The sequence below is a fragment of the Leucoraja erinacea genome, chromosome 25, assembly GCF_028641065.1.
Source record: "Leucoraja erinacea ecotype New England chromosome 25, Leri_hhj_1, whole genome shotgun sequence".
Taxonomy (NCBI): Eukaryota; Metazoa; Chordata; class Chondrichthyes; order Rajiformes; family Rajidae; genus Leucoraja; species Leucoraja erinaceus.
Window position 1 is genome coordinate 22,912,295 of NC_073401.1, and position 16,756 is coordinate 22,929,050.

Genomic DNA, 16,756 nt, shown 5'->3' on the forward strand with positions numbered 1-16,756 from the left:
GTGACGTAGCATTACGGAATTAGAGGTTCATTCTAGACTGATATTTGCAGAGCTCGCTCACTGCAAAGGGCTGAGAGAAACAAACGTATAGGGGAAGGTAGACACAAAATGCCGGAGTAACTGAGCGGAACAGGCAGCATCCCTGGATGGAAGGAATGGGTGACGTTTCCGGTCGAAACCCTTCTTCAGAGGAAGGCAGAGGAATAGAAGATACAGCAGAGATTTGAGATGTACAAGGCCGGGGTTGGCGTAGACTGCAACAGTTGAGGAATAGAAGGGCTTCAGTAGCCCAAAATAGACAGTAGACAGACAGATACATATATCGCACAGTGCGTAAGGAAAATACTGCCCAGTGTTCAACATAAGAATTTAAACAAGTCAATGAAAACCAATGGCACACTATACTTTACAGAACAGTCGCTCAAGGGAGATCTCCGAAGACCTTATCGGTAATTTCTCAATTTTCAAACATAGTGTTTCCATGCACAACAAGGGAGCAATGCAGAATAGGTGGAACTATAGGCCGGTTAAACTGGCTTTGGTTGGTAAGGGTTTAGAGTCCATTATGAAGGATGAGGTTACAGAGTATTTAGAAGTTCACGATAAAATAGGCTAAAGTCAGCATGGCTTTGTGAAGAGGAGATCTTGCTTGACAAATTTGCTGGAATTATTTGAAGAAGTAAATAACAGGACAGACAAAGGAGAGCCAGTAGATGTTACTTATATAGATTTTCAGAAAGCCTTTGATAAGGTGCCACATGTTAGGCTGCTTAGGAAGATGAGAGCCCAGGGTATCAATAGGCAGATACTAGCACGGATAGCAGGTTGCCTGGATGGCTGAAGACGAAGAGTGGGATTAAATGCAGCTTTTTCTCGTTGGCTGCCAGTGACTCATGGAGTTCCGCAAGGGTTGGTGTTGGAGCCGCTACTCTTCACATTGTATATTAATGATTTGGACATGGGGATGGAAGGCTTTGTGGGAAAGTGTGCAGATGATAGATAATAGGTGGAGGGGTAGATGGTGTATAGAAAGCAACCCTCGGTACCCATTGGAAAATATCCTGTGATAGGTAAATCGATCGTTGGTGTGGACTCGATGGGGTTAAGGGCCTGTTTCCACGCTGTATCTCTACACTAAACTAAACTAATCTCCGACACAGCATTGATCCCATGTCTTCTCTGGCTTTAAGTTAAAGGACTTTTTGAAGAACTTTCGTGAAAATCCAACCATAAAAAATGTTTGATACCTCCATCAGCCATTTTGTCCGGGGCCTCGACCACTATTGATCTCGAGATTCCACAGCATTTACACACACACACACGCTGAAATCTTGTCGGCGATCAGGCGGTATAGGATTAGCCAACTCATTCTCTGGCGTATAAAGCGAGCGGAAGTTAGGTTAAAATATGGTAGTTTGTTTTATTTGATGCTGCCAAACCTTCTGAGATCCTCCAGCAATTTGTTTTTTTGTCCCGGTTTGCAACATCTGAAATTGCTTTTATTATTTTTTTTAATGTTTTAAATTATTACCATTGTTTTACGTCGGTAATAATAATTTATTGCCTTTCACTTTTTTTCCTTATTTAATTGAATGGCCCTGATTTACCAGTTGATAAATATTTCTGATAGTCAAAGGCCTTCGGAAATATAGACAATCTCTCGTGAGTTCGGACAGAGGGCGAAGATTTTAACGTGATGCTCTCTTTGACTCATGCACAACCCGTGTTGTTGGCGCTCCTGCTGCTGTTGTTCCAATCTGAGCCAGTCGGATCTGGGAACTTTAGTCGACTGGCAAACACCCGCGCCGAGTACAAAGGGGTAGAAACATTTTGAAAAATCGAAGCGCATGAATTCGACAAAGCCTATAGAAGATTGCAGTGCGCAGACTATTCGACCTTGTGTATTCAGGGAAGATAGACATAAAAAGCTGGAGTACCTCAGCGGGGTTGGCAGCATCTCTGGAGAAAGGGAATAGGTGATGTTTTGAGTCCAGATCTTTCCTCGGACTTATTACGGGCGCGGCTTCCGAAGACATTTATCAATTTCAATTTTAATTTCAATTAAAAAACTTTATTGGCATGATAAAAAAATACATTGTTATATTGCCAAAGTATAAAACATGACATGCATATTTAAGATGCATAAGTATAAATACAAGTATACAGTGCATGGATAGATATGTCCCTGTACATAAACTCGCAATCGGCCTATAGCCCTTTATTGATTGCTACACGTTCTTGCGGCTGTAAGCAGTACAACACAATAGCAAGTTTAGCAATTCAATATTAATTTCTTGGTTATCTTTCTATCGATAATCTTCTAGACGGAGGTTTAAGGTCTACAACATCACCACCTACCGGTGTAAGCACATCTGGCACACGCGAAGTAATAGCATAAGAAAATGTGTGTTACTTCAGACATTATGTTCCACTGTTTGCGGGTTTGAATTGGTAATGACTTGCAAGAAATCTGGAATTAAAAGCTAATTGGGAAAAAGATCATCTTTGCTTGGGGCGACGGTAACCATGAGCTATCAGATGATCACAAACCCCTCGAATCGCTGATATGCTTCAGAAAATACAATTTGTAACTAATTTGGGATGCTTAGCACCTGAAAATTCTCCGTCATTCAAAAGCACCGGCTGATTCAATAGCATCCTCTACTAGGAGTTCGAGTTTAGTATATTGTCACGTGTACCGAGGTACAGTGAAAAAAGCTTTTGTTGCGTTCTAACTAGTCAGCGGGATGGGGGGGGGGGGGGGGGGGGGGGGGGGGGGGAGGGATTGACAAATAGTATAAAGATAGAGTTAATGCGGAAGTGAGTACAGGAAAAGTTACATAAGACTCCCGAATTAATGTGAAGGAATGTTCGAGAAGGGAAAGAGAGTAAGGTCAGGGCGAATAGTGACCGGAGTGAGAGGGGAGGTGGATACCGAAGTCAAGGTGTTGTATTGCGCGAAGTTTAAGAAATAAAGTGGATGAGCTTGAGCCAGAAATGGACAAGTATGATGTTGTGGGAATTACAGAGACATGGATGCAAGAGGACCAGGGCTGGGAACTGAATATTCAATTATATACGTCCTAACGAAAAACAGACAGGTGGGCAGAGGGAGTGGGGTAGCTCTGTTGGTGGGGAATTAAATTCAGTCCCTTGCGGGGGGTGACATAGAATCAGTAAATGTAGAGTCAGTATGGATGGAACTGAGAAATAGTAAGGGTAAAAAGACCTTAATGAGTGTCATCTACAGGCCCCCAAACAATAGCCTGGATATAGGGTGCAGGTTTGAATCAAGAGTTAAAATTGGCATGTTGTAAAGGTTGTTATGGGAGATTTCAGCATGCAGGTGGACTGGGGAAATCAGGTTGGTTCTGAACCCCAAGAAAGGGAGTTAGTGGAGTGCCTCCCTGATGGATTTTTAGAGCAGCTTGTACTGGAGCCTATCAGGGAGAAGGCAATTGTGGATTTAATGTTGTGTAATGAACCGGATTTGATAAAGGAACACGAGGCAAAGGAGACATTAGGAGGTAGTGACCATAATATGATACGTTTTAATCTACAATTTGAGAGGGAGAAGGGTAAATCGGAGGTGTCAGTGTTACAGTTGAACAAAGGGGAATATGGAGACATGAAGGAGGAGTTGGCCAAGTTGACTGGAAAGATACCCTAGCAGGGATGACAGTGGAACAACAATGGTAGGTATTTCTGGATATAATACAGAAGGTGCAGGATCAGTTCATTCCAAGGAGGAAGAAAGATTCCAAGGGGAGTAAGAGGCGACCGTGGTGGACAAGGGAAGTTAGGGAATGTATAAAAGAAAAGAAAAGTACAACATAGCAAAGATAAGTGGGAAGCCAGAGGATTGGGTAACTTTTAAAGAGCAACAGAAGATAACTAAAAAGGCAATACATAGAGAAAATATGAGGTACGAAGGTAAGCTAGCCAGGAATATAAAGGAGGATAGTAAAAGCTTATTTAGGTATGTGAAGAGGGAAAAATTAGTTAAGACCAACGTTGGACCCTTGAAGACTGAACAGGGCGAATTTATTATAGGGAACAAGGAGATGGCAGACGAGTTGAACAGGTACTTTGGATCCTTCACTAATGTAGATTAACCCTTATTAATCCATGTAGTGGATCATTCACAAACAACTATGGAGGGCACAAACAATCTTCCTGATATCGTAGTGGCCAGAGGAACCAGGCTGATGGAGGAACTGAAGGAAATTCACGTTAGGCAGGAAATGGTGTTGTTGGGACTGAAGGCTGATAAATCCCCAGGGCCAGATGGTCTGCATCCCAGGGTACTTAAGTGGCTCTAGGGATCGTGGATGCATTGGTGATCATTTTCCAATGTTCTATAGAAAGGATCAGTTCATGTGGATTGGAGGGTAGCTAATGTTATCCCACTTTTTAAGAGAGAAAACAGGGAATTATAGTCCAGTTAGCCTGACATCGGTGGTGGGGAAGATGCTGGATTCAATTATAAAAGATGAAATAGCAGCACATTTGGATCGCAGTAGCAGGATCGGTCCGAGTCAGCATAGATTTACGAAGGGGAAATCATGCCTGACTAATCTTCTGGATTTTTTTGCGGATGTAACTGGGAAAATGGTCAAGGGAGATTCAGTGGATGTAGTGTACCTGGACTTTCAGAAAACATTTGATAAGGTCCCACATAGGAGATTAGTGGACAAAATTAGAGCACATGGTATTGGGGGAAGGGTGCTGACATGGATAGAAAATTGGTTGGCAGGCAGGAAACAAAGAGTAGGGATTAACGGGTCCCTTTCAGAATGGTAGGCAGTGACTTGTGGGGTACCGCAAGGCTAGGTGCTGGGACCGCAGCTATTTACAATATATATTAATGATTTAGATGAAGGGATTGAAAGTATCATTAGCAAATTTGCAGATGACACAAAGCTGGTTGGCAGTGTGAACTGTGAGGAGGATGCTATGAGGATGCAGAGTGACTGGGACAAGTTGGGTGAGTGGGCAGATGCATGGCAGATGCAGTTTAATGTGGATAGATGTGAGGTGGCATGACAGGAAGGCAGATTATTGTCTAAATGGTGTCAAGTTGGGAAAAGGGGATGTACAATGGGATCTGGGGTCCTTGTTCATAAATCAGTGAAAGCAAGCATGCAGGTACAGCAGGCAGCGAGAAAAGCGAATGACATGTTGGCCTTCATCACAAGAGGAGTTGAGTATAGCAACAAAGAGGTTCTTCTGCAGTTGTTCAGGGCCCTGTGCAGTTTTGGTGTCCAAATTTGAGGAAGGACATTCTTGCTATTGAGGGAGTTCATTGTGGTAGTTGACGACTGTGTTTCCTCTCTGGTGGCTACCCACAATTTAGAATTAGGTGGAATGTGATCCACGTTGGCGCATGTTGATTAATTTGATAACCATGCATTGATATATGTTTTGATACCAACTATATGCACAAATTCATAGGTGTCAGAGGTTATGGGGAGAAGGTAGTAGAATGGGGTAAGGGGAGAGTGATAGATTAGCCACGATTGAATGGTCGAGTAGACTTGATGGGCCGAATGGCCCAATTGGACTCCTATTCCTTATTAAATGACCAAATTCGAAATATCTTGATGGGATTCATTTTCACATTCTAACACCTCTACGCATGACATTGCTGAACAATTAATTTCTAGGTTTTTCACTACCTAACCTACAGAATTCCTTTCTCTTAAATAATTAAAGTAGATTAATTTCGTAAGGTTTGGATTCATTACATTCAATCAACGTGCGTGTACTGTCATTCGTGGTCAATGTATCACTTTGTAGTTATTTTACATGAAGCTGACGAAGGGTCTGATGGAGGGTCTTAACCCAAAACGTCACCCATTCCTTCTCTCCAGAAACGTTGCCTGTCCCGCTGAGTTAATCGAGCATTTATGTCTACCGATAATAATGAGTTCCTCTTTCTTTGGTGTCACCCACAATAGACAATAGACAATAGGTGCAGGAGTAGGCCAGGAGTAAGTAAATTTTCCACTTGAATAACTTAAATAACAAAAGCTCTCAGCAGAATGATTGAAAATAAATGTCAATAATTCCACATTAATGGGAGGTCCCATATATGGACATCCGGGTGACAGCTTGATGTTTTCATGCTTCGATTCCAGATTTGACAACGACATGGATGGGAGTGTTCGCAGGTCAGAGAACAACCCAATCCATCCCGCTCTCCTTCTTATTTCCTCGTGATCTATTCGCCCACAATGTCAATTAATGCTCCTCCATTAACTGAAAGTTACAGTGGCCAATTAGCACGACCCTGGGGTTTGTTGAGAAATTGGAGCTCACGGGGGGATGGGGGGGGGGGGGGGGGGGGGGGGGGGGGGGGGGGGGGGGGGGGTGGGGGGGGGGGGGGGGGGGGGGACCCACACATCACATCGCACGCATCATAATCTTCAAGGATCAGCTTCTATCAAGCTCGTTTCGGGGACAGTTTTGGCCGTTCAAAATGCCCTTCCAAGTCCATTAAGCACACAGGGACCCCACTCAAAAATCCTGGGACCGCAGACGATTTATTAATTCTCCACGGTCAAATCCACATGCTATTATTTTGCTGACTGACTTAATCCGTTTGTTTCTTGTTTTCACCCAGTTTATTCCCCATCGTAACGTTTTACGATCTGCGCCTCTCCTGACTGGAATGGAACTCCGCTTAACCAGCCAATGAGCAAACCCTGGATTATTGCATCCCGCCCCCTGCTTCCGATCTAACTGCTAGCCCATAGTTCATTCAATTTGATTTGACGGGCACCATCTCACCCATTGGGGAATCGTTTTTTTTTAATCGTCATAGTGACTATTATCGTCATAGTGACATATAGAAACATAGAAACATAGAAATTAGGTGCAGGAGTAGGCCATTCGGCCCTTCGAGCCTGCACCGCCATTCAATATGATCATGGCTGACATCTTATCATCATGGTGACATCTCAATGCTGAATCCTGTTATCAATCTCTTTTCCAGTGAAAACCATCTCATTTATCCCTTCCTTTCGAATGTAAACTATCCCAGTGAGATAATATGTGTGGGGAAGAACTGCAGATGCTTGTTTAAACCGAAGATAGACACAAAAAGCTGGAGTAACTCAGCGGGACAGGCAGCATCTCTGGAGAGAATGAATGATTGACGTTTCGGGTCGAGACCCTTCTTGGTCACCCATTCCTTCTCTCCAGAGATGCTGCCGGTCCCGCTGAGTTACTACAGCTCTTTGTGTCTATCCCAGTTTGATACACGGCTGTGTATTTCCATAATTGATTAAATTATGAACTTTTAAACACAACTTTCTTTCTCCTACACCTTGTTCAACTGGTTCCATGTGCCCACCAACCCTCACTTTCTCCACTATCAGTTTCCGTAAATGCAGCCTCCCGTGTCTCTGCTCATTATCTTCCACCTTCTGTGTCTAAATCCACCCCCCTACCCCCCCCCCCCCCCCGGCCTATTTTCTCATTTTTGCTTCTCTCCCCACATCAGTCTCTATCACCCACCCACCAGCTGCTTTCTCCCGACTCTATCACTCCCCCTCTTTAACATGGCACCTTCTGCCCTTCTTAACTAATTCCACTTTTCACCAGCTAGCCCCGGTCTCACCCACGCTCTTAGCTCGTTATAGGCAACGACGCATGCTGTATGTAAAGGCGAATATCCTCTTGCGTAAATTTGGTGCGTGTGCAGATGTGGTGAAGATGTCGCTATTTAGAGCATACTGCACACCACTCTACACTGCGCACCTGTGGTCGAACTATTTAAAGACAAGTATGCAGAGACTAAAGGTGTCATATAACGGTGCCATGAGAACACTGCTAAGGCAACCTAGATGGTGTAGTGTCAGTAATATGTTTGTGGCTGCAGGAGTCAGTGCTTTAGAAGCTATCCTAAGACACCACATGTATAAATTCATTTGCAGGATAAATGACTCTAAAAATGTGCTTATTGTGGCCTTGACAAACATAAGGGTTAGCACTACACGCTACGAATCCCAGCTGTGGAGACACTGGTATCGTTGTCTCGTTGTAGGACATTGATCATCTTTTAATCTGGATTTTTAACTTAAGTATTGTGTTTAAAAAATAAATAAATTATGATGTTTTTATATTTATAAGATTTTATATGCATTTATAATATTTGATATGCAATGCATTTTTAATGTAATGTTGCCCCTTGTCTAACCAGCTTTTAAATGTGAGACCAGGTCTTTGACAAAAAAAATAACCACGGTTCACGGAAGTACGTAGCAAGGAACTACAAATACTGGTTTACACTGAAGATACACACAAAGCTACACAGAAATGCTGGAGAAACTCAGCGGGCGCAGCAGCATCTATGGAGCGAAGGAGATAGGCAACGTTTCGGGCCGAAACACTTCTTCAGACTTCAGATTTTGGCCCGAAACGTTCCCTATCTCCTTCGATCCATAGATGCTGCTGCACCCGCTGAGTTTCTCCAGCATTTTTGTGTACCTTCAATTTTCCAGCATCTGCAGTTCTTTCTTAAACAGATAGACACAAATATTGGTGTAAATCGGGACAGGCATAATCTCTGGATAGAAGGAATGGGTGACCCTTCTTCACACTGAAGGGCAGTCCATATATCCAGCGATGCTGCCTGTCCCGCTGAGTTACTCCAGCATTTCGTCTTTATCTTCAGTGTACACCAGTATATGTAGTTCCTTTCATAGCCATTCATTGTTCTTCCCGCCGTAACCCACCTAGAATTACTTTAAAAAGACAAACTTGGATTAGTTTAATTAGGCGCCATGGCCTGAAAACAAAACCATGGCGAATAAAATCTTCGTGTACTGCATCGTTTCCGTCCTAACTGTTGTAAAGTTAATTTGCTGAAGTTAAAACTTTTGCTCAGCATATTTACTAATGTATTAATGCATATTTATGATATCATTGTTTTGGTACAAAATAGTCGAGCAATGCAGGGCGATAAATGAGACATTATTGCTCTCCTCTCCTTATTAAATTACATTGTGCATTTTCTGTGACTGAAAAAAATCTATAAAAGAAAACAGACATGTAATCTCTGTGCGTGAATTTTATTTCAAAATGTATCAATTCAAGACATCATATTTTTGAATCAAGCACAACCAGATCTGGCGATGTTTGTCTCCAGTGGGTTTGTCTGAGTCTCGTGTTTAACCACACAGGAGTAAAGCTCGTGTGAGTTCCAGTAGGCGGCTGGCAGAGTCAGGTAACTGCTGGTACTGAACGTGTTGTCCTGATCCTGCTGGGTTCGGCCTGTGTCGACGCCATCACTTCTCGCACTGCCGTCCACCGTCCACTCAATGTCCACAACGCCCGGGTTGAACCCGTTCACCAAACAAACCAGAGTGGCGGTGCCCTTTCCCGCGATTTCTTCCTCTGAAGGCCGAAGGACTGACACCGCGGGGGGCTGGGGATCTGGAAAATGGAAAGAAGTACAGCATAATGGATTATTAAAGCTGACCTTCCGAATCAAGTGTTTTTTGTTTTTTTTTTGCTTCCCCGGGTTCCAGATATAGATTGTTTGCCGTGTGAGGGAGAATTGAGTAGACGGGGATGCAATCTCTGGATTTCAGAGCACCGAAACAGGCAAACTCTTTTGATGTCTTGAAAGATTGCATGCAGCGAGAACATTTCCCCCAGCACCCGAGAGAACAGATTCAGAATATCTTTCAAAGGTAGACAAAAATGCTGGAGAAACCCAGCGGCTGAGGCAGTATCTCTGGAGCGAAGGAAATATGCGACGTTTCGGGTCGAGACCCTTCTTTAGACTGAAGAATGTCTGAAGAAGGGTCTCGAACCGAAACGTCACCTATTCCTTCGCTCCATAGATGCTGCATCACCCGCTGCGTTTCTCCAGCATTTGTGTCTACCTTCGATGTTTCCAGCATCTGCAGTTCTTTCTTAAACAGAATATCTTTCAGGCCGTTTAGGGTTAATATGAACCGAGTATCTTCGGAGCCAACTGGAAGTATTGTGTAGTCTACTCCTGACACCGTGTATTATGTTTTTATTTCTATTACTACTTTACAATTAATCTAAACACGTGAAAATGTCTGTGCAACAGAAGATCATTACTACAGTTTGTCCAAAGTCTGGAAACAATTCACAAATGTAAGAATAAATCAACGATTTTCGGTAGATATTTTGGAAAGAGACACTCCCGTAAATACGCTGTGTTCCATTCAATGTTCATCCTATTTACATCCTTAGGGTTGAAAAAATAATTCGGACAATCTTGATGTTTTCGATGTAAAATGAGTGATTCAGGAGGGGTGGGAGAAGGTGGGGTCGGTCAGAGGAATCAACATTGATTAAAGCGGGACTCTGACAATGAAATGCGTTGGGCTCGTTTCATTCCATCCTTGAAATTATAAGCAGCGAGATTTGCAGTTTCGCCACCAAACTCAAAATATTTCAGTGTTACCAATTCAGATAATTTCCGCTACAACTTAACCCCCCACCTCCTTCGCCACTTCAATTGTTTACAGTTTTGCACTATTTCTGATGGACGTGTCAAAGTTATATCAGGCTACCGCTGGGGCGTCGGGATGTTCACTCCCTCAACCAACCTACTCGCATTGACCAAGATCCCAGCCGGTTCACAGGAAGACAAATTCAAAAGTCCGCTAAACAACTTCATCCTCCTCGTGATACATACACATGGGCAAGGTCATGGGTGCTAAAGTCACACAATGTGCAAGTTCATTAAATGCATTTTCCAACAAATAACGACTGTTATTATGAATCAATGTTTACCGTTACACCAAGCCGAAGAAGACATTTCAGTTCGAAAGAAATGTCACTAGATGTATCCAGGCCAAAACCTTAATGCCTTTGGATACTGTGGTTGTGAAACGTAATATATCAATGCAAATTCCCTCCTAAATAAAATCCATTGGCTTCTCAAGGAATGAAGTGAGACTGCTGAAGCCAGTTCGCCAAACTCTATTGAGTAAAACACAAAATGCTGGAGGAAATCGGAGGATCAGGCAACATCTTGGAAGGGAATGAACAGGTTCATTCGCTTCACAGCTGCTGACTGACCCACTGTGCCCCCAGCACTTTGTGTTTTATTCAGGATTTAAGCATCTGCAGTTATTGTACGGCCCTTCCCTTGCTATCTTAAAACACAGTTCACGCGGTCCTCGTTTCAATAGCACTAAATGCTGCTAATACCGGCGCACCAAAAGGGATTGCTTTTGACAAGCTCCTGAAAAAGCACCCATTTTTAAATTTAAAATCTTTAAATTGTTTTCTGTAATTGCCGAGTTGGATATCAGATGCATCCGCTGCAAATTGTACGGGTGCTGATACAATGGAGGGACTGCAACCTTCATTCACAAATTAATTCCTGAGTTACGGAGGTTGCACTACAAAGAGAAGTTACACTGGCCGGGACTGCACTCTGAAAACAGGGACAATATCATAAATATTTCCTATTGTCTTTGACAGTTTTAGATACCGGGATGCCGGTTCTAGGCTTGGAATTCTAGAAGGGACGGGACGGTGTCAAGACTCAGGTTACAATAAATTTAGTTATTAGATGGCGCTGAATCATTTGGAATCTCAACCCAAGAGCGCTGTTGGAGCCCATGCGCCGGCTATGTGTAGCGTAGAGGTAACGTTATGGGCTTCAACGCATGTTCTATTTGAATGTTCTATTTGTTGAGACTTGCAACAATTTCATACACCAACCCCTGCAACGTCAATCGGAAAATGCTCACCATAGTATTTGCTGTGAAATAAAATGCGACGTGTACAGGTTTTATAATTACGTTTTTGGTATTTGCTGACAATGAGTTTTAGCACGGGAGTCAATTCAAAATGTATTTCCTCGTCGAACTTCACGGCGAAGATCCTCACAGGACATTGCTAAACAAACAATCAAACAATTGTCTACATTCATCGGTGCGTCAGTTTTGGCTTCGATATTGACACAGCTAATTTGTTTTTGAATCTATCACACATACCTATGCTACATCCAGACTTAACCATTCCCGTCTCCTCTCAAAGTTGAAACGCTCGGTAAGAGGATCATCTAATAAGTGACTCCGAGATCTGCTCCAACATTTTAACACGCAAACATGGAGACTGCAGATGCTGCAATCTAAAGCAAACAAAAGCAAACTGGTGGACGAGCTGAGTGGACCAGGTACCATCTGTGTACGTAACACGTTGGAGTTAGGACATTGTCACGATACTGGGTCTCAACCTGAAATGCCTCCACAGGTGCTGCCTAACTCGCTGAGCTAGTTTGTTTATTTGCCCCAGGTTTTTTGTCACGCTACGCAAATGGAAGTGCAGTCCGTTTTCTTTAAATCTCACCGGAGGCTATTCACGTACCCTGTATTAATACATTATAATGGCATCAGTTTCCGTTTATATTCACAAAGCAAATTGCGGGTTTGTTTTATTCGCTTCCGTATTATTGCAAGAATTGGAGGTTGAACGTTTTGAAAATCGGTTAAAATTGAAAGCTGGTGATTAGTCAAAAGCCGTTTTTCAGATAGCCATTATTTTACTTACTGCTCAGATTCAGCTTGGTTCCTTTCCCGAATGTAATTACAGATGTTGCTACTGCACAGTAATAATCAGCGACATCCTCAGCTCGCACGTTGGTGATGGTCAGGTGCATTATATTGTTCGGATCATCCACGGTACCGGTGAATCGATCTGGAATTCCAGAAGCTCTGGTGCTCTCATACCACACAAGGACCGGTGCGCTGCCGGTCTTTTGCCAATACCAGCTAGTGACGTAGCTGCGCATCTGGGCTCCTGAGAGGGTACAAGTCATCTTGACCGTTTTCCCCAGAGAAGTCGAGATGGACGTAGGGTCCTGAGTCAACAAAATCTCTGCGATTGAAGCTGGTGAAATAACAAATTAATATTTGTAAACATACAATCTATCAGCAGAATGCAAAGAGCAGCTGCCTGGTGATTAGGTTTTCTACTTACTATGGAAGCAGAACACGAACGCGGCCAAAACTCGAATCCATTCAGACATGGTGAAGGAGGTGGCGAGGGTCAGAATCTAAACGTTTTCCGACAGAGGTCCGTTTCTGGTTCTTGAGAAATCTCCCCTTAAGAACTCCTCGACATCACAACGTCACCGAGTTTTAATTATTCATGCAAATCACTATCCACGTGACATCGAATTACTGGATCATTGTGGAGCGATATTGACAAATCATCGGGCTTTTTTCTGTGCTTGAGCGTAGGGTAGAGAGGGGGGGGGGGGGGGGGGGGGGGGGGGTATAGTTAGAATCATAGAGGAGAACAGAAGAATAGCAAACTGCATGGCCAGATGTAGGAACTGCTTTGTAGTCAGTGGTTAGGCAGGCAGATATATTTTGTGCAGAAACAGAAAATACTAGGGATGCTCAACACCTCAGAGAATACACGTGAAGGGAAAAAGGACGTGACCTTTTGTTAAGTCAATAAAGCTTCACCAAAACCAAAGAAACCAGCTCTTCACAGATGCTACCGAGTGTCACCTCCAAATACTGTTTTTGTTTCAGATTTCCAATTTTCAACTTCGTATTTTTGATTCCGAGCTGGAAGGAATGAAAAAAAAACGTTGAAGATTTTACGAAGATTTTTGAAATTAATTTTAGCCTTAATTTGTGGAAACTTTATAAACCATTATTTTCTTTGCTGTGTTACCCATACAGATAACATGCTATGAATCGTGCAGGTTTTCGATGGCGCCGCATAAGCTTTGCGGCAAACCATCATATACTTTGTGCTTGGAGAGTTTAAGCTCCAAAACAGTTCTCAATGTGTATGTGTATATTTGTAGGTTATAATACTGTGTGACGAGCTAACAATTCAGAGGACGCTCTCGCCATTTCCGTATTCATCGACATAGGACAGAAAGCATTAATACTTCAATTGTCAACTCGAAATGTTCGGGACAGATTGATGGAGAAGGGAAAAGAAATCGCGGAGTATCATTGCAATGAAGATATGTGAAAGACAATTGCGTTTTGCACAATTACATGAAAACACGATAAATCCTTGAAACGCATTTGACAAAACAAAAGGCCCATTGAAGGATTTATCATTGTGGGCAATAATATAGTGAAACATATTTCTGAATGGGCAAAACAACAAATCAGAAAATAAGGACACTTGGAAACTTTGGAGTTAAATTGGCGCAATTGGGTAGGCTGAGATCATTGTCGAGAAATTACAGAGTTTAGAAAAATGAGTCATATAGTCATAGAAGGCTACAGTGTGGAAACAGGCCCTTCGGCCCAACTTGCACACACCAGCTAACAATGCCCCAGCTACACTAGTCCTACTTGCCTGCGCTTGGTCCATATCCCTCCAAACCTGTCCGATCAATGTACATGTCTAACAATTTCTTAAACCAGTCTGGCCCGTGAGGTCATTCTGAGGAGTGGATAGGCACATAGAAAACATAGAAAATAGGTGCAGGAGTAGGCCATTCGGCCTTCGAGCCTGCACCGCTATTCAATATGATCATGGCTGATCATCCAACTCAGTATCCTGTACCTGCCTTCTCTCCGTACCCCCTGATCCCTTTAGCCACAAGGGCCACATCTTAAATATAGCCAATGAACTGGCCTCAACTACCTTATGTGGCAGAGAATTCCACAGATTCACCACTCTCTGTGTAAAAAACGATGTTCTCATTTCGGTCCTAAAAGACTCCCCCCTTATCCTTAAACTGTGACCCCCTTGTTCTGGACTTCCCCAACATCGGGAATAATCTTCCTGCATCTAGCATGTCTAACCCCTTAAGAATTTTGTAAGTTTCTATAAGATCCCCCCTCAATCTTCTAAATTCTAGCTAGTACAAGCCGAGTCTATCCAGTCTTTCTTCATATGAAAGTCCTGCCATCCCAGGAATCAGTCTGGTGAACCTTCTCTGTACTCCCTCTATGGCAAGAATGTATTTCCTCAGATTACGAGACCAAAACTGTACGCAATACTCCAGGTGTGGTCTCACCAAGACCCTGTACAACTGCAGTAGAACCTCCCTCCTCCTATACTCAAATCCTTTTGCCATGAATGCTAACATTCCATTCGCTTTCTTGACCAAACAATACTGCACCATCTTGTCTCCTTAGACTCTATTCAATATATAACTATTGTTTGTAAACGGTTAGAGGATTTCCATGATACACCAAAGAATATAATGCGGGTACCAAGTAATTAAAAACGTTAACACAATGCTATTTTTCTTTGCTGGGCGATTGAATGAAAACAGAAGACTTGGAATGGTACTCTTTCAGTTCAACGCATCTTGTCCTTGAATTGGTACTGGCTAAATGATTGATATCGATGCTGATCAGTTCCGTGACGTTTTCGGACGTTAGATTGTATGCGGAAGTCACAAACTACACCACCAAGTTCCACCAACCATGTTAGCTGGACATTTGGCTGCATTTACATTCAGAGAGTAATCCGCTCTGAGAAAACGCGGCACAGGAACGCCAACTGATCCATTTGAGTAAAATGTTTCATTGCGTGTTTCCTTTAATATCATATGATTATTAAAAAATATTGGAGACTTTCAGATGTAGTGAGTTTTTTTTACAGTTGTAATAGATGACACATCTGGAGGCGGGTTTTGCAATTTATTTCAGTGAAGTTTATGAATGGAAATTAGTATGATTCCTTCATCTAATCCAGTTAAATTCTGCAAGAAACACGTAATTATGAATGAAAAAGCTGTATATCGGAAATAAACAGTAAAGGCTGGAAACAGTTAGTAGGTCAGATGGCACCTATGACCACAGAAGTAGATGTGACTTTTCAGATCCATGGCGTTTGGTTTATTCGGGAAATCATTCTTTCACCGTCTCAATTATGTGGGCGTTTTATTTTAGCTGGCTTTCGATCAATTTCCTTCTTTGACTCCGTTTTTTACCTCCCATTTATTCTTCTTCCTCTTCTGATGCTATCCATAACATCCATTTGAACAGGGGTCCTGATCCGAACTGTTATCTGTCAATTTCATTCCTCAGAAGTAGCCTGCCCCACTGAGTTCCTCCAGCACTTTGAGTTCCCCTTAAATTCCACCAAAAGCACTCTCTTCAGTCTCTATAAAGTGAACACTTTCATGTTTCGATGTGCGCTGTTCAATCTCTTTTGCACCACCGGCCCACACCGGGATCACCAAACAATACTGCACCATCTTGTCTCCTCTCTATTCAATATATAATTATGCTGTGTAAACCATTAGGGATGTCCATGATACACCAAAGCATATAATGCGGGTAACAAGTAATTAAAAAAATTAACACAATGCTATTTTTCTTTGCTGGGCGATTGAATGAAAATAGAAGGATGTGCTTTTCAGTAGTTGACAATTGCCGCAACCATACCTTTAGTATACTACTTAGTATTAGTATCATTTTTGAAGTAATGTTATTAATGCCTTGAGTGCAATCTGGGGATAATCTGAAACAAGCAGGATTATTACGGAGACTGGACGGGCTAGGTTTACACCTGCTGGAATTTAGAAGATCGCGAGGGGATTTGAATGAAACGTAAAATCTTGAGGAGTCTTGATAGAACATATTATTAAGAACACTATGGCACAGGAAGAGGCCCCTCAGCCCAGCAACTAGTAGGTATGTTATAAAACCTACCCGAATCGTGGCTGAGCATCTGCCCCACCCCTTGTGTGTGATTTTGGCGCTGTTTAGAGGGGGCGGGTTTAAAACGCGATTTTTACTAGGCTGTTGCAATCGAAAAT

At 42.7% G+C, this 16,756-nt stretch overlaps 1 protein-coding gene across 1 annotated transcript; it reads right to left on the bottom strand.

Annotated features, from left to right (window-relative positions):
- Positions 1–8,940: 8,940 nt before the first annotated feature.
- LOC129709282 (immunoglobulin lambda-1 light chain-like) lies at positions 8,941–13,100 on the bottom strand. Its single transcript, XM_055655550.1, has 3 exons — positions 12,982–13,100; positions 12,553–12,891; positions 8,941–9,441 (listed from the first exon to the last, which is right to left on the bottom strand). Exons 1-3 carry the CDS (start codon positions 13,028–13,030, stop codon positions 9,119–9,121), a joined length of 711 nt encoding a protein of 236 aa, XP_055511525.1. The 5' UTR covers positions 13,031–13,100; the 3' UTR covers positions 8,941–9,118.
- Positions 13,101–16,756: the final 3,656 nt, after the last annotated feature.